General features: G+C 39.7%; 2 protein-coding genes across 9 annotated transcripts in view; one reads left to right on the plus strand and one right to left on the minus strand.

Annotated features, from left to right (window-relative positions):
- Positions 1 to 124: 124 nt before the first annotated feature.
- LOC119738418 (DNA-3-methyladenine glycosylase-like) lies at positions 125 to 18254 on the minus strand. Of its 4 annotated transcripts, none has more exons than XM_038213315.1 (5): positions 17768 to 18254; positions 4536 to 4713; positions 2994 to 3269; positions 2145 to 2323; positions 125 to 1319 (listed from the first exon to the last, which is right to left on the minus strand). In XM_038213315.1, exons 2-5 carry the CDS (start codon positions 4687 to 4689, stop codon positions 1104 to 1106), a joined length of 825 nt encoding a protein of 274 aa, XP_038069243.1. In that variant the 5' UTR covers positions 4690 to 4713; positions 17768 to 18254; the 3' UTR covers positions 125 to 1103. The 4 variants fall into 4 exon arrangements, with proteins under 4 accessions (XP_038069243.1, XP_038069241.1, XP_038069242.1 ...); XM_038213313.1 differs by lacking the exon at positions 17768 to 18254 and adding an exon at positions 6102 to 6192; XM_038213314.1 differs by lacking the exon at positions 17768 to 18254 and adding an exon at positions 5984 to 6094.
- Positions 6293 to 27886, plus strand: part of LOC119738415 (inactive rhomboid protein 2-like) — a 54054-nt gene continuing 32460 nt past the window's right edge. The window contains exons 1-2 of one of the 5 annotated variants that reach the window (XM_038213308.1): positions 6293 to 6388; positions 20141 to 20389. In XM_038213308.1, the coding sequence (XP_038069236.1) occupies positions 20262 to 20389 (128 nt within the window). In that variant the 5' untranslated portion in view covers positions 6293 to 6388; positions 20141 to 20261. Of the gene's footprint in view, positions 6389 to 6541; positions 6669 to 13278; positions 13298 to 20140; positions 20390 to 26590; positions 27411 to 27886 lie in introns of those variants that run through there. The other 4 variants (XM_038213310.1, XM_038213309.1, XM_038213307.1 and 1 more) reach the window with 4 other exon arrangements.

Raw genomic sequence — 27886 nt, forward strand, 5'->3', positions numbered from 1 at the left:
GTCCCGAAATATTTTTTTGTCCAACAGAAAAATGTATGTTGTTTACTTGTAAAAATTGTACATAGAAAAAAAAAGAAATGTAAATTTTTTTATTTGAAACATAAAAATTTAAAAGCCACAAAAATTTTACCAGTTTGCAAGAGTTTTAATGTTCCATAGCTTACTTCATTTTTATTCAAAATTGATTCACAGTAGGTTACCCGTATAAAGTCTTTCCTGAAGATGAAAACAGATCTTAACACTCATAAAAACTTCTTGCAATTCTCTTCCTGTATGCACATCATGAACTTGTTTTTTGTCCTAGTTACTTGTTCATGTTGACCGAGGAGGAAATTGCATTTTGTATCACTGAATACAATTTTTTTCTTCAAACTACAGAGTTGCTGCTTTGTAATTTTCATAATTTAAACAAATCATCTGGATGAATACACAAAACGCAGGGCCATAAAGAAGTCCCTGTTGCACTTACATACTTAGCTGAAAATAGGGGTTTGCATCGGACCCGAGTACCCGACCGTTGATGTCAGGAACCAGTTCCAGATTATGGAAACAAGTACCGCAATTAACTTTACATATTACTTAGTAAGTTATCAGACAATGAAAAAGAAAGGTTTTGAATGTCATTTATGTGGAATTTTCAAAATGAAAACCAGGCTACATGGAAAAACAAAACAGATCCACGTTTATGATGCTTGCGAAAATGCAACTTGCACCGTAAAGTTAAAGAGCTCACTGTACACACTTGTATTTTGCTGTATTGACACACAGATGTGGTAGTATTATCGTGCGGACCTTTATGAACAATGTGAACAGCAAATTCTGAGATTTAAATTTTGGGTTGGGTTTCTTCAACGGGTACCCGTGTTGTTTTTTTCACTTGGGTACCTGATTCCCATACTACCCGTAAATGCTCACCCCTAGCTGAAAAATTAACACAAATTGCTATATTTACCTCATTATCTTGATCTTTTTACATGATCAAAGTGAGAATGATCTTGAATAACTTCACATTGAAAACCAGTGCATTTATGATGGTCTAAGTATATTTCATTTTCCGATTTCAGTCAAATTTTACAACATCACCTTAAAGTGTTTTGCATTGATCAAGAATTCCCTGCAGCCTTCTCTGCAGCCTTCTCTGCTTCCTTGTCCTTCTTGCTGATGCACACATCACCCCTGACGTAAAACCTCAGAGGTTTCTTCACCCATTCTGGAGTCGCGTAATCCACTCCGATCCTAGGGCACGCTATGATGTCCCCCTCCTTGATCTGACCCTCTCCCCTCTCCGCCCACAAAGCAGGGCTGGTGGCCAAGCTGATCTGTAGGGGTGTAACGCATCACGATAGTTACGATATGAAATGCAGCAATACGTTGTCGCGATTTTTAAAAAAATGTATTGCGATGCTTGGCTATGAATATACTTAGCAAATAAACTTGAACATACTATAGCTTGTCTCACAAAGAACCTAACCAATTGATAAAGGTATATTGCATGTGAGTTTTGGACTATTTTCAAATTAACTTTTTAATGTCAGATAACCTATCTACCATACAAACTTCATTTCATTCAAATCGATGCATTGGAACAAACGCTATATGCTTCATCGAACTCGAGGGTTGAAAATCACAAAGGATGGGTCAATAGTGTGTTAGTGCAGCTTATCAGTTTATCATTTGAACAAAGCTTCAACCCGAGTACTGCTATTCGAGTACGAGTACTTTGAGGATCGAGTACGAGAACCGTCATTTCGAGTACGAGTACTTTGACATTAAAGTACGAGTTTGAGTACGAGTACTCCAAAAAAAGTACTCGAGTAGTACTCAAGTACGAGTACTACAACACTGGGGCAACCTGTATTTGAGGCATAAGAAGCTGAATTTGTAGAAAGAACATCTTGTGAGTGCAACCAACCATGTTAAAATGTACCTCCAAAATGCAAGTTGAGAACACAAAAGGATGCTGTGGTGGTGTTTTAGCATTGCACACATTACGAAAAACAGAACACTATGCATATGGACTGTATGTGGACAACTTGAGTCCATACATGACAAATGGCTACCGTAACTACCAAAAATTTCAGCTCGGGATACATATTGCAATATGTATTGTATCATGACCTCAGTAGTGTTTCATCCCAACTGACCTGGTTTATTTCGGCCTTGGTTATCTGGAGTGCCTCTGTCAGCTTGCCCGGTCCATTGCAGAGGTCCTTGGTCTTGAGTTCTTTGGTCGGGTTCTTGCGCCGTTTGTCGCGGAATTTGCGCATCGTCGGGATGCCCTCCTTGGGTTCCAAGGCTCGGATTAGTACTGCTTGTCCATCACCTTGGTTACAAAATACAAAAAGAATCGGGTATGGTGAAATAATATATCTGAGAAAACAAAAGTGAATAATAAAGTTATTGAAATCAGATTTGTTGGTATATACCACACATGACTCATTTCACACTATTGACAGCCACATTGCGTCACAGGGCACATGCTGTATTTGCTAGACTTGACTCAAGTCGTAATTGCTTTAAGTCTGTATCTTAAAGGGCACTGTGTCCTGAAATCCCCCTAAATGTTATGTTTTGGATTGTTTACTTACCAAACATCTGGTTGAAAGGAAACCAACCTAATGTCTTACCGTATCCGAGAGTATGATTCGTGTTTCCTGCTGTTTTCTTACAAGGTACGATACACATTGTGTGTGTCTAGTATTGTAGTGTTACACACGTATACAGCACAAGTGCTCAGGAACAGCAGTGACCAATCACCAATGCACAAAATGTGAACAAAGAAGCGCGTACGCTTGGCAGATTGACGAAGTCTGGGTTACTGCATCTATAAAAATAACACGTACATATATGTTTTTAACATGTTGGTCTGGATTTGACGCATGAGGGTGCGCGTTATGATACGGAGTGTATACGTATGCGCTATGCGTATACATTTACTATAGATACAGACCGAGCGCAACCCAGACTTGGGCCAAGTCTATCTATTTGCTTACCCTTGCTGGAGATATTGAGGCAGTCATACATGCCATAGATGAGATACACATAGCAGGTGCCAGGAGTCATATACATGGCTTTCACGCGATCCGACCTACGACCCTCGTAGGAGTGGCTCGCTGAGTCCTTTGATCCCAAGTATGCCTCCGTCTCGACGATGGTGCCGGACAGGCGCTCCCCGCTACTGAGCACGTGCACTAACCTCTGACCCAGGAGTGACTTGGCCAAGTCCTCGCAGGGCTTGTCAAAGAATGAGGCTGGCAATCTTGCATCATCTAGGTGACAAGAATATTCAATGTGAGATACGACAGTTTTTGTCGCAGACGAATCCCGGCACGTGATCACTGTACACTCATGAGGCCCCCTACAATGGAGAAACCATTGTGTACGCTATTGTACAAAGCAACTGCCCTGTGACAGATTATCTGAACAAAAGCTAGAGCAATAGCTAGCACAATGCTTTCACCATTGAAGGGGGCCTCCGTGATAGAATTGATGGCGTGCCAGGATTGGTCTACAGGGATGCAGTTCATAGCCATTTCCTGAAGCTGGTTTTCTTAAAGAAAAAGTAGACTTGCAAACAGGTCAATTAAAAGTCATTACACAAGTTCGTTACAAGTAACACAATGAAGAACGGAATACATTTTAATATGTCAGTTCATTTAAACAGCTTATTAACAAGACTGGAAAACGTGTGATTGACTTGTGATGACTCATGTTATTTGGCTTAAGTTCAACTCTGTAAAAAGTTTAAGAAGCTCACTATGGGAGCTGAGTTGTAATCCTCCCCCACCTTAAGATATCTGTGAAGAATACTTTAAATTGTCTTCTTTTTTATTATTGTTATTCACTAGTGAGCTGGGTGTCTTACAACTGATCAGTGCGCCCTCAATGGACCGATCCAGTAAGCACCGCCCCATGGTATTCTGACCAATCACAGTCGTGATTTATGTCCGACATGCGTGCACAAAAGTCCGACATGCGTGCACGCACGTATGACGCGCGCGGCAGGAAAATGCAGTGTGGCATTGGAGAGGAGCACGTGTTAATTTGTCACGTGCGCAGTGGGAGGGGCTTACTGGATCGGTCCATTGACGTATTTTTGAGTCGGGTTTCAAAATGCATATTCATATCATACAAAGTCGTACCATCGACAGTTAAAGGGTATTTTGGCACATTTTTCATCATGAACGTTATGTTTTGCGTTCTAGTGATACGTTTTAGAGTGTTTTCATAGAGATAATGTCGTTGTATTTAACTACTCAAAGTCTGAAAGAAACAAATTTGCCCAAAAAGCCAAACAAAACATGCTCTTTCTTTTTTTTTATTTGCATGTGCCAACCGTGACTTCAGAGGACATTGAAATCGGGGCATTCAACTTAAAGACCTGTGTACAATAACCAAGCCTCTCCATTTACCGTTGCATTTTGTGCTTGCGTTTTACAAATATAACGTGACACACGGACAGCACGACAGACTGACAGACATCAGACAGACAGACATCAGACAGCGTAGGATCTTTTAATATAGGATTAACTCACTCTTCTTTGAAGCTTTGGAGACTTTAGCTTTAGCTCTAGAGAAGTAAGGACTCGTAGTACCGGTACTGCTGTTGTTGCTGCCGCTGCTTCTTCCAGAATCACTGCTTGCACTGCCCTCGTGTTTCCTTTTGTGACCTTTCCGTGGTCCTGGCATTGTGCTAAGGCCCGGGATTCTTTGCTAAAATAATAATAATAATAGAACAATGTAACAATTTAATATTTTTTTTTACATTTATAAAGTGCTGGTTGCGCAAAAGCATATAACATAATAAAGTAATCAAGATGAAAATTAAACTGACAACATAAGAAGTAAAACAATCACAATGATCAAAATTCAAGCATACGTAAAAATATTATGTTGCAGTTTTTCTTATTATGAGTTCAGCATGGGATTTTTACACAACTTTGCAACAGGAAAAGTGGATAATAAATGTACATAATACATTATTCAAACCCCCGTGAAATCCTTCAAAAGCAATATGTTACAATACTTAGTACCACTACCAGCAAAATGTTTTGTTTCCTTTCTATGAAGATTTTGCAATACAATTTACTTACAAGTAAATCTGTATACTTTGGACTTTGGAGTATTAAGTAAATATTTGAATTCCAAATGACCTCAGAAAAAACGCCGTCAGCAAAATCAGTAAATTGTTTGCAGTGACAGCATGATTGCCACACATCTTAAAGCTAATTTTTGTTTTCTCTTTGTCCGAGTAATTTGGACCCAAATTATCGCCTTTTTAACATTCGGACATGGTCTGGCGATACTATTGTGCGCACCAGACCATGTCCGAATGTTAAAAATGCGATAATTTGGGTCCAGACTAGTTTTCTCTCAAGTTCTGTTTTAATTTGCATTTCCCGCTCAGTTACAGTTAGTAATTTCAGTGGTAAATCAAGTTCCCCTAGGAAAAAAAACTTGCTGTGTTATTTAACACCATCGCTACTTCTTGAACTAAGTGATGTTGTCCTGACGCACAACGTTATGTGAAAAATAAAGTAATTAATTGAATAGAATTTAATTGAAAAAACAAAAATAGATGACACTCGGTGCCTTTTACTTTTGGTTCTACGCAACGTAAACCATCTGATCACCAGTTCATGTTCAACTGAACATGCTAAATCAAATAAGTTTTAAAATTTAAGAAGTGTCCAAGTTATTAGCATTATCATTATTATTAGGCATTATTTATTCAGCCAAGATTTTATACAAACAAAAAACATTACAGAGAATCTGACAATGAAACTTTACAGGACAAAACTAGTGGAACAGGTATAAAAAAGATAAAAACATGAACAAGACAAACCCAAATTAAGATGGCCAGGATTACTAAAGTGTGACTCGGAAGCCTACTATTCCAATCTTAAAATGGGACACTGAAATCAATATGAAAAATCTCTGAATCGAACACAAATTAAAAACTGCACAAAACCCAAAAAGTTACTCATTTTGTTAACACTATTCTTTGACAGTTAGTCCCTAAAATTCAGCCTCTACCGAATATAACATCTGCCTTAAAACTTTTCCTGTACGAAAAACCCCAAACAACATGCTACATTCACCAAGTAGGCCTATTGCTGGGTAAGCTTTTGCGGAGCAGACGACAGGGTGCGCAAATCGAACCACTTCCGGGTTCACCAAATCAAGTGACCTTTTTCACTGGTATCCGCCAGCTTTTTACCAGCTAAGGCCATATGAATGGTGCAACACTATAGCATGGATAATGCATGCCATTGATGCATGGTGTACACATTTTAATGTGTTGACAAGCTGGGACAAGTCCTCAGCGCAAAGAAATTATTACGAACAGTTTTATGTACAAAATTCAGTTGAACACCTGATGTAATCGGTAAGTCAAAAGATAAAGGTTTCGTTTTTCTTGTGTTTTTCGGCTGATTGGTTTTGCTCGACATCGTCGTAATTGACATAATCATGAACCTGTCATGTGCCGAACGCCATGAACGCCATGAACGCCGCGGCACCTGTAAACTGCATGCACAGGCGAGATGACCGCGGGACGGCGTGCTGAATTGAACTGAGGCGACTGTATGATAAGATAATTATTGTCTCGTATTCGTAATGCTCGGAGAATTGTTTTATTTTTTTCACAGGGATTACTAAAGAGTAAAGTGAGTAACAGTAATTAAATGTACAGAATCCTGAGAATTGTGAGTTAAGATCGTTTTAAAATTTTGTATTTTCTTATTCGAAATCGAACGATTTCAAAAAAGAGATTCCCCACCATGCATGCCCTCAGGCACAGACAGTCACAAGTTGTTGACCTTAATCTCAGCTTGGGAAATCCCCAACCATATTGCAACATGTCACCAATCAGAGGTGGTTTTTCCTGTGTGTAAATGTTACTGAAACTAAGTTTGGGGTTTCTTTCAATATATTTGCAATAAATGACCACAACTTTGTCAGGGAGATGCAGACTTTGGAAGAAATGTCAAATCCTGGCGTAACTTGTTCATAACGACCTGACCAGTCAGAAACATTTTGTTAGAAAACAAATAGAAAATCTACATGCTTTCCCATGCCCGATAAATGGACCTTAGAATTTAGATTCTACTATTGAAAAACTGACATAAACAATTCAAGGAGTAATTGCAGAATACCCCGCCACTCAAAGATCACCCCCAAAAATTCAATGGCTACGCAGTCAGAGGAGTAAGAAAAAACGCAGTGGCTATTGTTACGGCAGCCGTTACGCATTTCCCATTTTCTATCGTTACGGTAGACTGCAACTTTTATCAAAACATGACAAGAAAATATAAAATTTGAAGGAAAAAGGTGAATTTGAACGTTATGAAATTCGGACTTTATTTCCCTTTTAAAAAAAATTCTCCAAAGCCTCAGGTTAGAAAAGGAAAAGAATTCGAGTGCAAAACTGAGATTCGAACCCGCAACCTCGCGGTGCAAAATCCTACCATCTATCGACTGAGCTGTCGCACTGCTCGCTAGACCCTGTGGAAACAAATAATTATATACCTGCGTGCGTATCAAAAAAGTATCGTAGAGGGCGCTAAACAACAACTCCCGTAACGATAGCCACTTCGAAGAAAAAAAGTCCAAGTCCAAATGGTCCGTTGTCCAAAGCTTGGAGTGGCTACGCGGATACACAGATACGGAGTGGGATTTAGTCAGGGAGGGGTGCAAGATGGCGCTATTTTTCCTTTTAAAAAAAAATCCACCAAGGGGATGAATCAGTACTTACATGTACTGCGTAAATGGGGAAGATGAAAATAAGTCCAAGTCCAAAGTAGGTCCCCCGGAGTGACTATGGGGATACGGAGTAAAGAAATGTAATAAATATATAAATAAATAAGTGCACGCATATTGTGGGTAAGCAGTCAAGCGTGACCATCCAAGAAGCTGGCTACAAGATGTGATAGATGAGTGGTTGGGTACTCTGCAATTGTTCCAAAATGAAAGCACCCTTTAATTTTGTTCGGAACACTTAAAAATCCTGCTGGGTTTCGTTTGCTCTATGGTTTCACTTTGTTCAAATCTGAATACAAAAAAATAAACACAATAGATTGTAATATGTTTCATCGTTATTTTTGGGTTTATATTCAATATGGTCAGTGACTCATTTTCAAGAAGTAATTTAATTGTAAGGACCTTGAGTAAAAGGGCCAAGAGAGTGACACAAACCCATGAACAAAATGTAGAGTCTGATCATAATCATGTATAGACTACCGGTACCTGAGTACTGTAGGCAGTTAATTATCATTTCCCTGACTTTGGTTTGAACTTTGCCGCTGCACGGACTGACAATTAAATTGCAAGGATCTGCAGATTATCCTACATCCTCTAGTGCCAGCCCGGCGCATAACTCTTGCGTTGGATGGTCTGTGACAAGAAATGATTGCGTTCTCTGAACAACAGGATGTGATCTATCAGGTAGCTGGCTGTTTGTGGGAAGATCACAACAACACGGTCTTGTGATTATTGTCTCTTGGGCAACACCTGTTGTATGTTAAGTGATCCATTTCGATTCATGGTCTAAAGAGGTGAGATTTTTTCCCTTGGTTTCAAAACACAACAATCAAATTGTCCTCAAAAAGCTTTTGAATTTGAGGGTTTGTTTAACATCTGTCTAATTTTTTTGGTTTTTTTTTTTAACCATATGGGTCACATTATTTTATTTTCTGTGACAATCCTGTTTGTCCAAGGTCCATACTTTCAATATTTTTTTTTTAAATTATAATAAAAATAGAAATCCTTTCCTTATATTATAAGGTTGTAACAGATTGAAGACCAGATGTGGACAAACCCAACTTTGATGCACAAATTGTATTTTACCTCCAGTAATGGACAAAGCACATTTGGAGAATATTGCAAAAATGTTGTTGTTAACTTCATCCTAATTGCATTCTACAGAATTCAAAGTAAAATTTGCAAACTTGTGTGGTTTTTTCAACACTTCACTGGAACTTTCTTGGAAAATGTGCAGCTGAGGAAGGATGCCAGATAACATCCATGTGCCATCACTCGGTGTTTTTTTTTTCTAATCAGTGTTATGTGTTCCTTTATTTCCAATTTAAAGTACCGGTGCCTGGGTATTTGTTGGGAAGTGTGGCCTAGCGGTAAGGGTTCATGACTCATGATCAGAGGGTCAGGGGTTCGAATCCAGCTGCTGGTCATATGTTGTGTCCTTGGGCAAGGCACTTAATCCCCACTTGCCTCTCTCCACCCAGGAGTATAAACGGGTACCAGCATGAGCTGGGGAGTAACCTGCGATGGACTGGCATCCTGTCCAAGGGGAATAAAAATATTCTCAGTCGTTTCATGCCAAGGAAACCGGAGATAAACGCCGGCCTGATGGGCCATATACACGTAGGCTCGGGACAGACTTTACTTTACTACCAGGGTGTTTTCTGAATATGAGGAATTCATCTCCAGGTTCAATATGTCCTACTCTGGGATCATTAGGGCAATGTAGTTTTCAAATAACTCTATCATTTGCTATTTACTTGGACTTGATCAAATATTCAATTTTTAAATGCACTGATCAGGGGCCAATTTCACGGCGCTGCTAAGCACACAAATTTGCTTAGCACAAAAAAAGTCTGGCTTATAAAAGCAGATTGCCAGCCAAAACTCCACGTGATGTACATGTATATTGCTTGTGATTGGTATTCAGCTGCTGTTTGCTTAGCATGAAAATCACATGGAGTTTTGGCTGATAAACTTCTTTTATAAGCCAGACTTTTTTGTGCTAAGCAAATGTTTGTGCTAAGCAGGGCCGTGAAATTGGGCCCGGGTTAACAAGCGCCAGCCTGACCGCCGATCTGGATTTGTGTGCACCTGCGCGTATCAAAGATCTTGTTAACATTATATAAGGAACAAGTAGAAGAAATTTGAGTTAATGTTTTTAAGGGAAGCTCTCAAACAGTGAAACTGGTTTTCCTCAAAGGTGCGGCATTTGACAAACAATAATAACAGCACAACTCATACGATTAAGATAATATCATGGACATGTTTCATCATCAACTCAAGATTGCTCACATTTATTTAAATGTACGAATGGAAAAAATGCTATTCAACATTATGTATAATTTTCAGTTGATGATCAAAAATTCAAACAGCCCTAACTCCTTTAGTGTGCAACTATCGCAAAGGATTGGCCTAATAGTACAGTATTTGATATCCCTGTACTTTAGTGTAGTCACGAGATGGACAGGTTTATAATTAAGTCAGATTGCCGTAGCCTGAAGACGACGCCAGGGATGAAATTGAGGGGAATATTCAATCTATCCAAGGTCAAGGGCTGAGCACAGCAGGCATTCCTGGCCCAGAACTGCTGATTAGATTCACACCATATGGCGATATCTGATGAAATATTCAATACTTGAGAAAAGAGACTCACCTGGATTAGTGCCTGGAAATCCAGTCACTGCCTTGAATATTATGCCAAGTGGTCAGTAATATGTGTACATTTGTTGTTTGGTGTGTATTTACACTAGTCCTTGTATCACCCTCATCCTCCCTGCCTGTTACTCCCTGCATAGAGCTAGGACCCATGTAATGCCCCACAAGTTCCACTGTCTGGTTTTATTGATTCTTCAGTGAATAAATACAATGTAATACAATGTAGCAAAGATGTAATGGGGTATGTTCTTCTTGAATGTGGCTTGAAGGAATGTTGAATAAAAAGGGTTGAAAGTTGGTGGAAATCAATATTTGTGTGATGCTAACAATGTACAGATTTTCTTGTACATTGTGTATAATGCTTTATAATCCTAACCTTCCCAACTCCATCAAAATCAATCCCATCAATTTGGGGGGATTTTGTCCGACAAGCCATGTGTGTACACCAAGTCCATCAAAAATCCACCTATAGCAGCACTTGGTGGATTGTGGTGGATTTTGGCAGATTTGCTCCTGGCAGTTTTGGAGGATTCTAGAGGATTGATGATGAATGGTGATTGAATCAAATGAGGATTCTGGAGGATTGAGGATGAATGGTGATTGAATCAAATGAGGATTCTGGAGGATTGAGGATGAATGGTGATTGAAGCACAAGAGGATTTTGAAGGATTGAGGATGAATGGTGATTGAAGCACAAGAGGATTTTGGAGGATTGAGGATGAATGCATTTTGAGGCAGGACTGTCTGATGATTTTGAAGGATTTGGCGTTGGTTATCCTTCATTTAAACACGAGTGCAAAATTTTAGGATGAGGAGGATTTTGGAGGATTGACGATGAATGCATTTTGAGGTAGGACTGTCTGACAATTTTGAAAAATGTAGGCGGAGTTGGAGGATTTTGGAGGATTGAGGATGGTTCTTAGCAAAAAGGGCCTGGGGGTTAGGGTTAAGTGAAGCAGAGTCAGTGATGGATTTGGTGGACTTGGTACTGTTCATAGTAATTTTAACTCAGTAGGGAGTTACGTGTAGGGTTAAAGTGCTGTTATCATTGCAGAAATAATGAGAATTTTGATGTGTGTAGTCTTTGTTGATTGCTGATATCAGTGTTATTTATATAGAAGCCATGACAGGTTCGGAAAATGATCTAAATTTCAAAGTAAATTAATTTATTAACAAATTTACAGCTGGTTAGCTCAGTTGGCAGAGCACCGGTACGGTGTTCCGGAGGTCACAGGTTCAAACCCCGCTTCAGTCAATTTCTTTGTTCAACTTAATAATTTTGCAGGAAATTTGGAAGATTTAAAGGTAATTTATGCAACATTTGCTTTTTGTAGTAATTTTTAGAAATGGATGGATTTGGGGGTTGTTTTATAGCAAATATTGTTACACTTACCCATTTAAAGTTTTGTGGTCAGAGATGCTGGAAAAACCAAGGAAAAATGCTGTTCTTCTAGTCTGATTCCCTGACCTTACTTCAGACAAAACAGCAATTTATTGATGCCAGGGAATTGTCAGGTCAGAGAGCCAGACTAGCTGGCTTGCACCCGTTCATGGATGTGTTACAGATGGCAAACAAGACGAGGACTAACTAAATTTAGTAAATTGGAAGCAGTATTTGGAAAAAGTCAGTTTTTTTCGGCTGACCATCGTTGAAAATTTGTACAAAAAATTCCACTCTTGTTGAAAATGACAGCACACCAGGGCCATGATTTCACAAGATGCTTGAGATTATTATTCACTTGTTGAAGTCAAGTGAGGCATTTCATAATAATTTGGTAGTTTTTTTGTTGGTTGCAAATGTTGTATACAGGTTTAATATTTCCAATGCAAACTAGACATCCTATTATTTTATTTAGGTTTTTTTTTATGACAGCTTAAAAATTTGAAAACTTTCTTCTATGGCAGGGAAAACAAATCCCTTTAAATTTGCACAAGGGGAGACAAGTCCCTTTAAAGAGAATATATATAAAAAAAAAAGAATATAGAATAGAATATATATAAAATAGAATATTATATACATGATTGGCTTTTGCTGTAATTTTCAGAAATGAACTATTTGAGGGGTTAGTATAATAGATCAAATATTGTTAGACTGACATGTTTGAAGGTTTGTGTTCGAAAATGCTGGGGAAAAAAACAAGAAAAACAAAAATGTTCAAGTAGTCTGGTTCCCTGACTCCACTAAATATAAAATGGATCAATTTACAGATGCCGGAAACTTGTAAGGTAATGGAACCAGTCTAGCCGGCCTGCACCCGTTCATGAACATGTAACCAATAGCAAACAAAATTTGGACTGCAAGAAAAATGGTTAATTTGGAGCAGTAGTTGAAAAATAGTTAGGTTTTTCCAACAGTGGTCGGCCGACCACCGTTGGAAATTTTTACAAAAATACAATTTTCTTGAAAATGACTTCACACCAGGTGCCATAATTTTACAGGATGCTTTAGACTGTCATTTACCAACATCCTAGTAAGGTATTTCGTAAAAACTAGGTAGTTTTATTTTTCGATGTTTGCAAATGTTGTATATTCCCTTTAAGCATGCAGGACAAGTCCCTTTAAGCATGCGGCACAGAGTGTGTTAATAGCGAGTGAATCACGGGTTGCCTGAATGCAACGTGCTGATAAGGGGAAGCGGTGCAAAGTTGTTGTCAGTTGTCCTGTCGTCCTGGAAGTGCCGACGTTCAATTGCGGAATCATAGGTGGACCCGTTCCTACACTTTGACCTTAACTCAGGTTACAGAGCTGCCCGGCCAAGAGCCAGATGCGTCAGTACTTTGCCTTGTTTAGAACATACTCATGTACGTTGGACACTTCAGAATTTCATCTGATGAAATAATAATACCTGTGGATTGAATAACCTGAATTTACATCCAGTGGGTAAGTTTATAATTTCATTGTGTATAAATCACTTGTACGGTACATGTACTTTTTGCAGAATTTACATAAATGCACTTGGCACCAGTAAATTACTTTTCTGAAAGAGGTTTTGTGTGCAAGGATTTCCACACAGACAACATTCATGTACCATGTACATAGTATGTACATACTACACGGTGTACATGTATAAAGTTGAACATTTCCCGACTTCCTGTGTCTTATGAAAGTTATTGTTCTTCCTCTTAATGTCAGGACTAAAACTTTGTTTCATTTTCGGGTAACATACAACCTTTACAAATATCAGATACCAGAACTACCAAATCATTATGACATACGGTACCTAGCTTACTTGTCTGTAAGTGAAGAATGGTCTCAAGCATCCTGTGAAATCATGGGGCCTGATGTGCTGTCATTGTAAAGGAACGACCATCATTGGAAAAAAAACTGACTTTTTTCAAATACTGCCCCTATTTACCAAATTTAGGCAGTTCACATTTTGCTTGCAATCAGTTTCACATCCGTGAACGGATGCAAGCCAGCTAGTCTGGTTACCTGAACTGACAATTCCCAGACGTCTATAAATTGCTCTGTTTTGTTGTAAGTAGGGTCAGGGAACCCGACCCTACCAGAAGAACAGCATTTTTGTCTTGGTTTTTCCAGCATCTATGAACACAAAACTTGAAACAGGTCAGTGCAACCATGGTGTAACAATATTTGCTTTAAAATAACGGGTACTAGCCCCCAAATCCATCCATTTCTGAAAATTACGGCAAAAGCAAATGTTGTATATTATTGCCTTTAAGTTTCACATTTCCTACGTCTCATAATTTTTTCTTCCTCGTAATGTCAAGACTAAACTTTGTTTTATTTGAGTTGAATATTCACAAAATACATACAGTGTAGTACACATTTCTGAGGACTCTTATCAAAACTGTCAATTCAATTATAACCAGATTTTCAATAGATATTTGTTTGTATGCGCACATGCAATGTAGAATTTGTACTATATTGTACACGAAGTATGAAGCTGCAAAGTGACATGTACCGGTACATGTACAGCAAATGCTATCAGAAATATTCTGGCCACACTACATGTATGTATACGTACCATATCTGTCTGAACAAATAATGTGCCGTAGAAAATATAACTATTCAAAGTGCATGTGACAGTTCAAAGTTGATTGTGCTTGGCCATTTTTTTGTCCAAGCAGATTTTGTGCCTAATTTGTTCACCCTTTCAAGTTGGTACCATGTGGAGACAGGGTAGTACGTGTACAGAAACCTGTTTACTTTTCAGGGCCAGTGGAATTTTTTTTGTTCCATTTGCAGTGATGACTCATTATCTATTCCATTCATTAGAAGACGCACCTGTACAACTGTTGCCATAAAAGGTATACAATCTTACGCCTGTGAACTTTAATGTTTATTTTTGAGGATTTGTTTATTTGCGGTGACTACATTTTTGTTTGGGTGTGGAAGGTTTGAAGAGCAAATTTAGTAAATTTGAAATTTGAATTAGGAATTTTTTTTTGTGAGTATTGAAAGCATTGAATGCCTTTTCAGAATTGAATCAGTTTTTGTGTGCTTATGGGCTCCGTGCACAAGTACTCCTTCAACGGCCAGAAAAGGAGAGTTGGGGGAGACCTAGACTGGTTCCCGGTCCATCCACTGCGTATTTCGAATGATCCCAAGTTATTGGGGACGAGGATTAGTCTGGGAGACCATCGCAAGTTAAATTCGAAGGTATTCCCGCGCTGACGTCGCCTGACGCTCACTCAAAGAGGCTGCGGCTAGATTTGGCACATTCTGGAAGTCGCGCGTACCTCACGTGCGAAAAGTACACACAAGCTGTGTATCCCATCCACGGAGCTCCCAAAAGTGGTAAAAAAGCGCCCTCTTTTGTTGGCGGGAGGAGCCCATAAGTGCTTTTTGTGATTACATGTACGATGTACATGTACATGTATATCCCACAAAAATGAAGATTTTTTATTTGTTTTGTTTGGTTTTTGCATTCTTTACTTTTTAAAAATGGGCAAATTTTATAACGAGTTGTTTTTGGACTGAATGAGTACTGGTTAAGCTCAATGGTAGATGTAGATACACATGTATGCACATAAAGTCTGTACATAAACGTACATCAAGAAGTTACATGTACCATAAAATCCAGTCTGTATAATCTAGAACTATAGTCTTGAAACTAGTTCATGAAGTTATTTTTACTTAAGACTGTGAGATCAGAAGGAAATGTCTCATGACCCGTACCCGTACTGCGTCATCTTGAGTGATCCCCTGTGGGTATTACGTCTGTAGTGTGGGGGGAAAAGGTTACCTTGGTGTGGTTGGAACAGTAGGCCTACTTGTGATTAACCCTCTTGTACGTGTACGTTGTTGGTTTGCAATCTAGTAAGCTTTGAGTGAGTCATTTGGCATATTACTCGCATATAATTTGTCTGTAAATGGCAGTCCGCAAATTTAAATACAATTTAAGATTTGCCACAAATGTTGTGATGATAAAGTTTCCAGCAGATAAAAAGTTTGGTCAATGACAATTTTTTTTTATGGTTTGTTGACCAATCCGGGCAGGCATGTGATGACTGTTCACTCACGAGGCCCCCATCAATGGAGAAACCATTGTGCACGCTGTTGCACATTGTTCTGAACAATAGCTAGCACAATGCGTTGGCCATTGAAGGGGCCTTCATGATAGAATTGATAGCGTGCACCGATCAGTCTATAGCACAGAGTGAGATTTTCAAATTGATTCAATTCGACTCGCACTGACATCCTCAATGGCAGTTCATGTAAAAGGTACTGTGTATGACCGTATGGCTCCGCGACCCAACACAAGAGGGCGCTGTTTTAGCACTTTTGGCGTGCGTGTACTGTACTATACTTCGCGCACAAAGTAGGCACGACTTATTTATCCTGAATGTACCCAAACTAAGCCATTGAGTCTTCGCGTGAGCCTCAGGCGTTGTCTGCGTGCGAAAACGTTCAAATTTAACTTGCGATTGTCTCCCAGACTAATCCCCACCCCCAATAACTTTGGATCATTCGAAATACGCATGAGATGGACCGGGAACCAGTCTAAGTCTCCCCCAACACTCCTTTTCTGGCCGTTGAAGGATATACCGGTACTTACCGGTACCGTACATGCACAGAACCCACATGTACATCATGTACATGTACATTGTAGTGTCAAGAAACATGTATGTACCATGCACAATGTGTCCCTGGGAAATACATGTATTTATAGCAGTACATGCAAGTTCAACCTCATTGAATCACAGCGTGTGTGGCTTGAACTAAATTTAGCCCAGCATGGGCAGATGGGAGGAGTATTACTCATGGAACTTGTCCTTCCTTCATCTTCTCTCCGGCTATTTTGGGAAAGTTTGGAAGCTGGGTAGGAGTGTATGTTTGTACTGTGTACATGTACATAGCCAGGAAAAGGTTGTCAGGTAACATTTTCCAGAACATGTTTGTCTGTGACCCAAACAGGATGTTCCTTGCAGCATGATTGCAGTCATTCATTGCATGATATGTTCGAAAAATTGCCCAGGATGCTACATACATGTACAGTATGTATGGTCTGGAAACAGTAAGTAGGCCTACGTGCACATACAGGGTGTCTCCAAAAAAATGTGGCAGTCAAGCAATTTCTTTTTCTGAGAAAACAAGAGTCTTTCTTTACCCTTGACAGTATTTTTTCTTTCTTTGTAATTTGGACCTTTTGTTTAAAAGTTACGGCAAAGCTTGTAAAGACTGTCAAAATCTGTTTGGGACACCTTCTTCACTTTCTTGGTATCTGAATGCCTTTCATTTTAAATAGATACCAAGTGGCCGAACTTGGAATTCAAGTCATTTCATTTAATGAGCTGTATCTCTGGACTGGGGTGTCCAAATGAGATGGGATAAAGACCATACAATGATACAGAACTTGTACTACTGTACATGAACCGGTACATCATAATGCTAAAATCCATCCTTTTCTGTTGTTGTGTTTATATGTACCTTTAATGTGTCAATGCAATATTTTGCATTGTGAATGTACATACATACAATGTACATGTACATGTATACTTGAGCCTAGTTTAATAGCATTTTTTCATTTTTTTGCTGTATTTGATATTTTTAAAAGCCAAAAACATAGGCCTACATGTTCAGCATTTGTTTCAATGTGCTGTTAACAAAGTTATCATTTCAATTTAATCAGAGGACATGAATCTACTTAAGCCATGTTGCTTGGTTTATATACATGTACAGTGTACCGGTACATGCTCAAAAATATCATTTCCTTGTCAAAGGTTACCGGGATAATTTTACTTTCCGATTTGTAACGTGGAGCTCTCCCAATATTCCAAACCGGAACCATCGTTTGAATTCTAAAGCCCTCACTTCAATTTGTCCGGTGATGACTGAGTACGTGCCATTGCTAAGCACAAGTAATGTTCCTTTAATGATAATCACCTTGATGGAATGGATCCTAGTGTCTTGAAGGAAGACCTTCTTGGCGTCCTCTTGGGGACTCGACAGAAATATCAGGCGGTGGATATTCACTGCACATGTTCATCACACCTCGCTCCGGTGACCTAAATGTCGACTCGCTTGTGTGGTGGTTCCTCCGCTGAAGATGGTTCACGGTTGCAAGCGTTATGAGTAACAGATTGTCGCATCTGTTGGTACACACATGAAGTACTCTAGAAATATTGATCAGATGACAAATTTGTAAGTGAGAAAGGTGTGGTCGTCTCTGTGGATCGGAATGTACAGTACATATGTAGCTTACTGTTCATGTTTTTTTCCCCTTGCTGTGTGTTTCTAACATCCAAAGTGCTGTGTGGATGAGGAAATTTTGAACATATTCAAGCTCTAAAATACATTTTGGTTTGTTATTAACTGAGTTCTCAGTATTCAAAGAACTTGGTACATCTTTAGCCGCGTTCCCATTGGACGTAATGTTGTAAAAAGGTTATTGTTGTGAGCGATTGTTAACATTCAATTGTGGTTATTCTAACGTGCCTTCGCACTTCAATTAATTTTGGCACGGAAAGTCATTTGTTACGTAAAACTAACAAGTAATTCTTCAGCTACCCAGTTGGCCCTGTAAAACCAGTCGACACTTGACAATTTGAGAAATTTACTGGCTGTTCGCATTGGACTTAATTTGGTTAAGTTGACATAAGTCTCCTTTAGTTTTAACCAAAATAAGTCCAATGCAAACACGGCATACATCTAACTTGCCAATGTGAAAAGTCACATTTTAATAGTGTGGACTTTATATATTGTCATTGTTATTTTCATCAGGAATGGTACATTGTTGCCTATGAATTAGGAGCGTTGTGGTCTGCAGCATTGAACTCATGGTCTGCAGGTAATTCTGCAGGTTGTGGGTTCGAGTCCAGCCTGGGGTTGTGGTGTGTGTTTCCTTGGGCAAGGCACTTTTGTCACTCATTGCTTCTCCCCACCCAAGAGTAAATTGGGTACCTGTGAGGGCAGAGATGAATATTGTGATTGATTTTGGCTGTTTTGCACCAAAATGGCAGCATTGAGCTGTATCCCCCCCCCCCCCACCCACCCCAGGGAGCTCAGATTGTCTTTGGAATGTTTCATTTTTCCACTGAGCAGGGGTAATAATAATGATGTATTGCATTGAGCACCAATAATGGTGGGTACGTGTGCTTTATAAGAAACGTGTTATTATTTTAAATGGTTACCTCGTGAGGTTCGTGCCCAGTGGCAAATTACACGTGTTCATACATACCGGTAATGTGTACATATACCTGTAGCTACATGTACATTTGTAGCTGGGGCATCAAAGGTTCACACTGTATGCTCTCAAACCATTATGTGATGTACCGGTAGTATACAAATAATGAATGTTTGTGAGTGCAATGGTAAGAATAATTTCATGAGGTGACAGATGAAATGTTCCATTCCACGAGGTGAAGCTGAGCAAGGGCGGATCCAGAACACAATTTTTTTGGGGGGGGGCAAAAAAATTTTGGTCCCCCCAAAAAGTGGGTCTAAAAAATTACGGCGTGGGGTTCGGGGCCTGCTAGGGCCCCGAAAAATTTTTGGATTCTAGATGCTCTGTGGTGCGATCTGAGGCAATTTCTGACCACTTTAACCAATTTTTTTTGAGGAAAAGATGGTGGTGTACTCATTGCCTGCCTTTATTGCGATGTCACATTAAAAAAAAAAAAAAAATTGGTTTCGTTTTGGGGGGGGGACCATGGCCCCCTTTGGCCCCCCCCTGGATCCGCCCTCGAAGCTGAGTGGAATGGAACATTTCATCTGTCACCGAATGGAATTATTCTTTCCATTGCACGAACGTGAAACATTCATTATTTGTTTTATATAACACCTGAATAAATCCTTGTCATCTGATTGGTTAACTTTTAATAGCCAATTTATTCAGGTTAAAAACTGTTTAAAAGTTCGACAAGTTCATCATATTTATATTAATGCAAACTGTTCGACAGGTTAAGAACAATCATATTCAATTTATCTCGATGTAAAACAGTGCCACCATCAGCAGCAGTGACACCGTGCAATGGAAGTTCTATTCACAGTGCAATAGAACTTCCATTGCACTGTGCGCTGCGCGCCACGCGCGCGCCGTGCGTTCGTACGAATAATTCAATGACATGTGATCAACAATCCACCAATAAGATAACTGGGATTTATTGAGGTGTTGTATAATATGTCCTGTCCACTGGTCTCTCGAATTTGCTAAAAAGCACCCCCTCTTTATCCAGACAGAGCCAAGGAGTTTGGAATAGTCGTATGCATCTCTAATGATCTACCTTTTTTTTCCTCCTTGTTCACTGTACTTCTCAGGTTGCTCAGATGAAGCTGACGCATTCAACACCACGGAATATACCGAACACCATCCTTTCAACAGACTAATCTGTGATCCGAGTAGCTTGTCCTTTGACGGAGTGCGCACAGGTCAAAGGTCATGTCTGGGTCACCAGATTGGGGTCGCTACTCCCAGATGAGCGACCCCGGAGCGGAGGAAGCCATGGGCATCGATGGGGCGCTGTCCCCGGCTCAGTCTGCCATCATACAAGCGGGAACATGGAGAAAGTAAGTCAGAGTAATGATATCAAAACAATCTTCCTTTTTGAGATAATTTGTGACTGTTTCACATTTGTGCTAAGGGAACTACCCTTTTTGGATAGTCAGTTGACGCCTTTAAATTTATATAAAAAACAGGAATTAGAGAGATTTTGTGAAATAACTTCAAATTTTCTTCTGATTATAGGTACATGGTTCTCCTCCTTGGGTTTTCTCCTCTCAAACCATGATTTGAAAATCATCAGAAACTGAAAGGGAATGAACTTGTTAAAAAAGAAAACAGGTTCAATGTTTGCACTGGGTCTGAAAGTACATTTCGAAGGCAATAAATGCAGCGTTGGGATGATTATACCATATTTTTCATTATAGCTGGATTGCAAACACCCATCACTTGTAACATTTACAATGGAACAAATGTGGATATTGGATATCCATCACTGTTATTTTGTGTTTTGGCATGTAATACTGGTTTAAACAGTGCACTGCAACAAGTGACACTGCCTAACATATCTTGTCCATGTACATACATGTACATGTACGTACAAGTACATGTACATGTATACGTGTACATGGTTCACGTGTAATCAGTATAAATACTGATTACACGTGAACATTTTGATTTATTTCTAACAAAGCTGTTACATCTGCAAACGTGCTGAGTTCTACACATATGGCTGCATCAATTGCAAATATCGTCATCCCTTCTCATCAAATGCCGACCTGTTGGGCCCAGATTGGTATAAATGACTCTGGACTCTGCCCGGGTGAGCCGAATCAAGTGCCCATTTGCAATTCCGAGGGTCTGCATAATGGTTCTGCAGCCCTTCTTCCTTCCGTGCCTTCGAGCGCTGCATGTAATTCGGTTTCAAACTGGCATATTAAGCGCTGGTTCGTGATCCATTTACAGCTGCTGCCGGTATTTACACCGAAATTGAATGAAATGCATTCCGGTCTCCGTCGATATGAAGCGTGTGATGTGTTGAGCTGGACCGACACTGAATTTTTTTGCCGGGTCTGTCTGTAAGCTGAAGAATGGGGGATGGAGGTGTGGGGGAATGTCAGGCATTTATTGATGCTCTCTGTGGTACTGTGCAAAGTAGCAAACGCGAACGGGACCTGTGAATTTCATAGCAAACACGTTCTTTGAATTCCTTGAATAACTATCATGTTGTTGCAGATCATTGATATTGTGGTGGTGTTTTTTTTTTAAAGTGATAATTGTGCTGTATGTGCAAGGTGGCTCGTTTAATTCATGAGGAATGTGCAGAAAGTAATGGCTGCATAGGCAGTCATTCGTGCACCATACTGTAGTGATTTTTGACAAGTTATGCTGAAATATAACACCTGTGTTAAAAATACATCTGTTTTGATTTATTTATGCACTGAGTCAGTAGTATATAGTAGTACTCAATGATGAGCAAAATCTGCTGAAAACAATGCAGAAAATCGAAATCTGGATCGGTCTCTAACAACTTTCAATTCCCATGTGTCGTAACTGTACATTGAAAAATGCACCCAACCAGAAGCAATAATTTTCATCCACTTCCCCTGCTATAGTTTTAACACAGGCTAGTCACCAACAGTCAAATCATACATGTATGTCAAGCAAGCACTGTGACTAGTCAAACTCAGTCAGCAGACCACGAACAGACAGAGCAGGCAAGTTGTGGGCACAGCTGGCGTATCAATTACCCACAGCCAAAGCACAGCTGTATCAAGTTACATAAACAGTCGCAGCCAGTCAATCCTGCTTTATGTATGTACATGTAGGCTGGGAATTCTTAACTGTTGAAAACAGTCACTTGATTGGTTTTGACTGAAAGGACTCAAGGGTGGATCCAGGGGGTGGCCAACATGGGCCATGGGCCCCAAAAAAACGAACCCATTTTTTTTTTTTAATTGACGTTGCTATAAAGGCAGGCACTCCAAACAAAAAATGGTCAAAGTGGTCAGAAATTGCCTCAGATTGCACCACAGAGCATTTAGAATCCAAAATTTTTCAGGGTCCTGGCGGGCCCGGAACCCCACGCCGTAATTTTTTTGACCCACTTTGTGGGGGACCAATATTTTTTTCGGCCCCCAAATATTGTGTTCTGGATCCGCCCACCCCTTGAAAGGATGTACATGTATACTTGGTAAAGAGTGTATTTTTGCAGGAGGGTTACTGGGGATGATAAATTGCAAACATGTAAACCTACTCTTTAGGAGTTCATACATAAGGGTACCGGTACCTGCCTTGATGTCAAATTAAAGTAAGACAGTGCAGTCACTGATATCAGCCTTCCTTGCAGCAGTCTTCATTTTGTAAGTTTGCTTTCAAAGACTGGGTAAGTGAAGTCCCCAAAATCTGAAGCCACACAGTGCCAGTGCTAGCCTTGATTTCTCCATGGAGCTTCTCTGAGTCATAGCACAAAATGTATGTCAGCCTTAAGATGTTATTGATGTACGTCTTTGTGCCTTGGAAGTTGTTAATCAAAAAGATACCCTGATTTGTCAACACCTACAGTATGGCACGTTGAATTGGTTTTTTTAATGTGCCATAGCCATAGGCCTTATTCTGGAACAAATGAGGGAGGTGTAATTAAAACGCAATTTGCACTGATTACAATGCATGTCCTAAATCGTGACATCAATGTACTGAACATGTACATTGTACAGTGTTCAAAAGGGAGTTAATTTCACACTATCGTCTGCCTATATACCCATGTTAAAATCAACACTGGTCCACCGGAAGTGGAACCAGTTCACATAAAACATGGGTAGACCCTAGCAAGGAACAAGGCATGTACATGTTCATTGTACTGATGTGATACACCGTGCCCTCTGGAGACGTGTGTACAATAGGGAACAGAAGATTGTATACATCTCCACAGGACAATTTCTATAGATGAATACGTCTCCACAAGATTTTCACGAAATATATGGATTTTACTCAAAAACTAGGAATTTCCAAGGTGGGTTGATCCATCGCAAATGGAAGAGTTTTAGAAAAGGGATATATATTAAGTCCAAATTTTAGCCAAGGAAATTAATTCTGGATAAAAAAAGAGCATTTTGAAACTTCACTTTCAAACTCGAAAACTTTACTACACGAGAACAAAGAAATGTCTCCACAAGGGTACACATTTCAGTATGTATGTTCACACCAGTGTGTACACTGCAGGTACATTTGTAGGCTGAAGAATTTTGATTTTCTCCCCGGTAGAGTCTGCCAACCCTGGTCCATACTGGGGTTGGATTTTTACCCTTTAGTACAGCGCCGGCCAAACCCGTGTACATGTAGAAGCCGTGTTGGATTCTTGCTAGTAATATGCAAGGGGTTCTCCAAATCTCTGTGTTGGACCATGGAGCATGGAAAAGGACCCAGTTACAACGCTGAGAATTTGGAAAAATATGAAATTGAAAGGCCCTTAAGTGTACCGAACATATACATGTAAGTGTGCCAGGCCTGGCTATATGTCAAACAAGGAGAGTATGATGAGCTAAAAATGGAAGAACACATACCTGATTTATAGACTCTTACCTTCAAAGCTGTCTGCAAAACTCTGCATCTTTCTATCTGCTGCCAACAAATGTGCGTGTGAAGCAAGTTCTCATATGGCTATACCATGATCAGACCACTACCACCTCCTGTTTTCATCTGACGTCAAGAGTCTAATGCTTGGTGGGTAGCAGTAATTTTCCCCTACTCGGCTCAAATGCAGTTTGACCCAGACATTTTTGGGAGGTTATTATGATTTACATTATGGGCAGCTGTTGGGTATCTTTAGCCCTGATCTCCCCCTCCCCCCCCCCCCCCCCCCCCTATGCTGTTCCCTGCCTGCTGTGGGTTTAATAAGCCTCCAGTCTAGTCCGGGAATGCGTGCTTGTAGTGGGATGACTGTTGGGAAATCAATTTACATTTCACCGTGGGCTTATGGGATATGGACGGCATTTTGAAAAGTATTATTGTCTCAGGGTTTTTTGTTTTGTTCAACTGATGAGAATACCGTTACACTCCGGAAGTAAATTTTTACAAATGTACGTGTATGTACATGTAATTCTTTGCGCAAACCATGTACATGTACTATGTAGTTTTGGACAGACCATGGAACTACATGTATATAAAATCCTTTTTTAGCTCCATGGGCAGATCACAGAAGATTGTCTAAAAAGCATCTGCTTTTAATGAATAGAAAACAATTTTTCTTGTCCTGGGCCAATTGGTTTTGACAGTGTTATGTCTCATTAGAAAACTTGACACTTAGGCCCTACGGCTAATGCTTAAATATGGGTTATAAGATAATTTGCAAGTTCTTCTTTTTCTATCTTTTGGGATGCCATACCGGTACATCAAAAAGCTTTAATGTCATGAATGTCACCACACTGCCAACGCCAATACACCGGCCAAAAAAACAAAAGGATGTCAGATTATTCTACTTAATTATAAGTACTGTATAGCGTTTAAAAATGTGTTGAGCCGATGATAAAAAGGCAACAGTTGTACTGTGTGAACGTATGTGAAATCTATGTGATAAATAGATGGGAACTCTCTGTGACAAGTTATAAATTGGTGTTTAAATAAATTATTGTTTTGACTTCAGAGTGTTTGATTGAACTTTCAATATCACTCCACTGTTAGTATCAGGAAATATATGTTTAGCAAAACTGGAAAGTTAAGGTTTTTTTATGTTTCAATCTTTTTTTTTCAAATAGACTGTTTTTGCTCAAAAAGAAAACAAATTTTGACACAAAGGATATTTTGAAGTATTGTTTTCAAAATAACAAAAGTGCTGATAAAATTATTGCTTTTTAACTGTTTTGTGATCGTTTCATTGATCTACGGTATATTTATCACGCTATGTATACATGTAAGACCAATGTATACATCTGAAACTCGTAACCCAAACATTAAAAATTAAGGATTATTTTTTTACAATTGAGGGAGAACAGTGTGATAAAATGTACTTGTAAGTTGTATACGTGCTCCCCCCCCCCCCCAAAAAAATAATTCTAAGAAAAGGCCTGGGCCTACGGGACCATCTATCTGCTCAGTGGCATCCGAAGATTGTGTCATCACTTGCTAGCAGTGTTGCAGCTGTTAAAACTCAAGAGATTCACTTTCAAGGTTGAACAATTTACGTGGTATAAACATTGACAAGTCCTGATTGCAAAAATTCTTTTCATATTGCACATAATCGCTTTGATACCATTCTTAGATGAGTGATATGGAACGCAAGGCATTCGACCTATCCACAAAATGGAGCTGAATTTTGAGGAGGATTTTCTGATGTAACTAGAACTTTATAAATTATGGGTACATTGTATTTGTCAATGCTTAGAAATTGATATACATGTATGCCATTCATATAGCAGTTATGTACTTTAAAAAAAAATTGAAAACAAGAAAAAATCATACCAAGCGACAAGACACAAAAGTCACAATTTACAATGTAACCGGTTGACATTCGTGGGATACAAAATGTACATGTAGCTAATGTACAAAACATGCATTGTACGTATGCAAGCGTACAGCAATATATGTTACAGGCATAACTTCAAATTTTTATGTGCCAATTTTGCTTACAAATAAACTATGACTACATAGGCCTATTACTCTACACTTTATGATTAACCTTGAATAAACCTAGGTTGTCAAAAAAATCTAACAACTCACCAAATAATCCAATCCAAAGCCAGTTCATCAGGAAAAAAGTACAAGTCCATTATCTTCACAATAACTTCATACCAAAGAACACCCTGGACTTTTTTATCACTGCCTCATAATGTCCATGCAATGATATGTGTCTCTTGAGAGACACCAAGCACTTGTTTTGGTTCTCCCCAGATGGCATCTGATCCCCAAGAATGGCTTTTGGGGTGCACTGGTTGACCCTGTCATTGGCCCACGGGGTGGTGTTATCGGGGAGTCTTGCTACCCAGCGCAGTCTAGCCACAAAGGTCACACGTTCTTGGAGCAACAAGTCTCGCTGTCATCATTACTTGAGACACTGTGGACCTACTCCTGGCGTGTATTTTGAGGAGCTGTGTTGGTAGCAAGCTGTGTCTCCACCCACATACCGTTGCTGATGCCACGGTCTGTGGAAGTTGCACACTGCGTGGTTCATGGTCTTCTATTGTGGAAAACATATACTGTACATGTGCCTGTAGCTGTACCGGTAGTTTAAGCTTATAAATATTGTCCGTACTGGTACATGTGTACATGTTTACAAGACAATATTACTGTAAGAAAGTACCTTTACGTGCTGAGCACATGTCCCGGACAGTATACATGTCCTGGACAGTATCGCTATTGGAAGAGTGAGTTCCCATGTCTCCACCCACATACCGTTGCTGTTGCTGATACCATCTGTGGAAGTTGCACGCTGCATGATTCATGGTCTTCTGGTATGGAAAAGTGTTCTACAAGCTAAAATACCGGTAGCATAACAAATTTGTTTGTAACAAGACAATGTGAGGAAGTGAGGAAGTGCCGGTACTTGTGCTTGTTCAGTATAAAGTGCCGCCCAGATGTCCACAGTATAGTGCTGTGCACATGTAGTACCACTAGTGAACTATTAACGGCAGACCATTACGAGTGCGATCCCATGCGTCCACCCACGTATTGCTGATGATACCATCCTTGGAAGTTGTACACTACGCAGTGTTTGTTCACCTGGTGTAAACCACATGTAAATGTAGTATTTTTCTGTACATGTTCCGGTACATGTTTACAAGACAACACCACTAGGAAATATTCCTGTTCACATTCTGGTAGTTGTGCCTGTGAAGGAATCTCAATGTTGCCAAATTGCTAGTGAGTTCTCGTCAGAGTCAGATACTTTCTCGAGATGTCGGTGTCGTCCTCGGTTGTGGAGGAGAAGAAGGTGAACCGTGTTTCCTTCCTGGATCCGGAGCTGGAAGGGAGTAGGAACAGCGCGGTGGGATCCAGGGAGGAGGAAGATGGAAGTTCCAGTAATCGCGAGACGTCTGTCATTACGGAAGAAGATGTCGATGGCTCGGAGGAAAACTTGTTGGAGCAGAATGCGAGGTAAAGCCGGGGGTGAAATTATGGTCATCATCTTAAGTTTCGTGACCATTTGTAACATCTGATCAAAAACAAATTTGGGTGATGTTTTTTTCTTTTACAAACATTCAAAACCGTACTTCCAGCCATGGCTATTCAATTACATGTACTTGCACGTAGATTTATACACACAGCACCTATACTTAAACTTGTTTCTTGCGCGTCCACAGAATGCAAAACACTGGATTCGCAATCAGCACTCAACACCTCGATTTTTGTGATTCACGAATTTAACCCCCGAAATTCATTCCCACATGGTTCTCGCAAGAATAACACAAATGCCCAGTTTCAAAAGGATGTTTGTGTGGACATTTATGTCTTACTTTTGTTTTAAACGCTCTTTCCAATAACACGTACTGGTAACATCGTATGTTTTGTTGCCCAAATTGGCACATTCTAGGATGCATGTAATGTCAGTTTAAGGCATTTGACCCTCTGTG

The sequence above is a fragment of the Patiria miniata genome, unplaced genomic scaffold (assembly GCF_015706575.1).
Source record: "Patiria miniata isolate m_02_andy unplaced genomic scaffold, ASM1570657v1 HiC_scaffold_3, whole genome shotgun sequence".
NCBI classification, from domain to species: Eukaryota; Metazoa; Echinodermata; class Asteroidea; order Valvatida; family Asterinidae; genus Patiria; species Patiria miniata.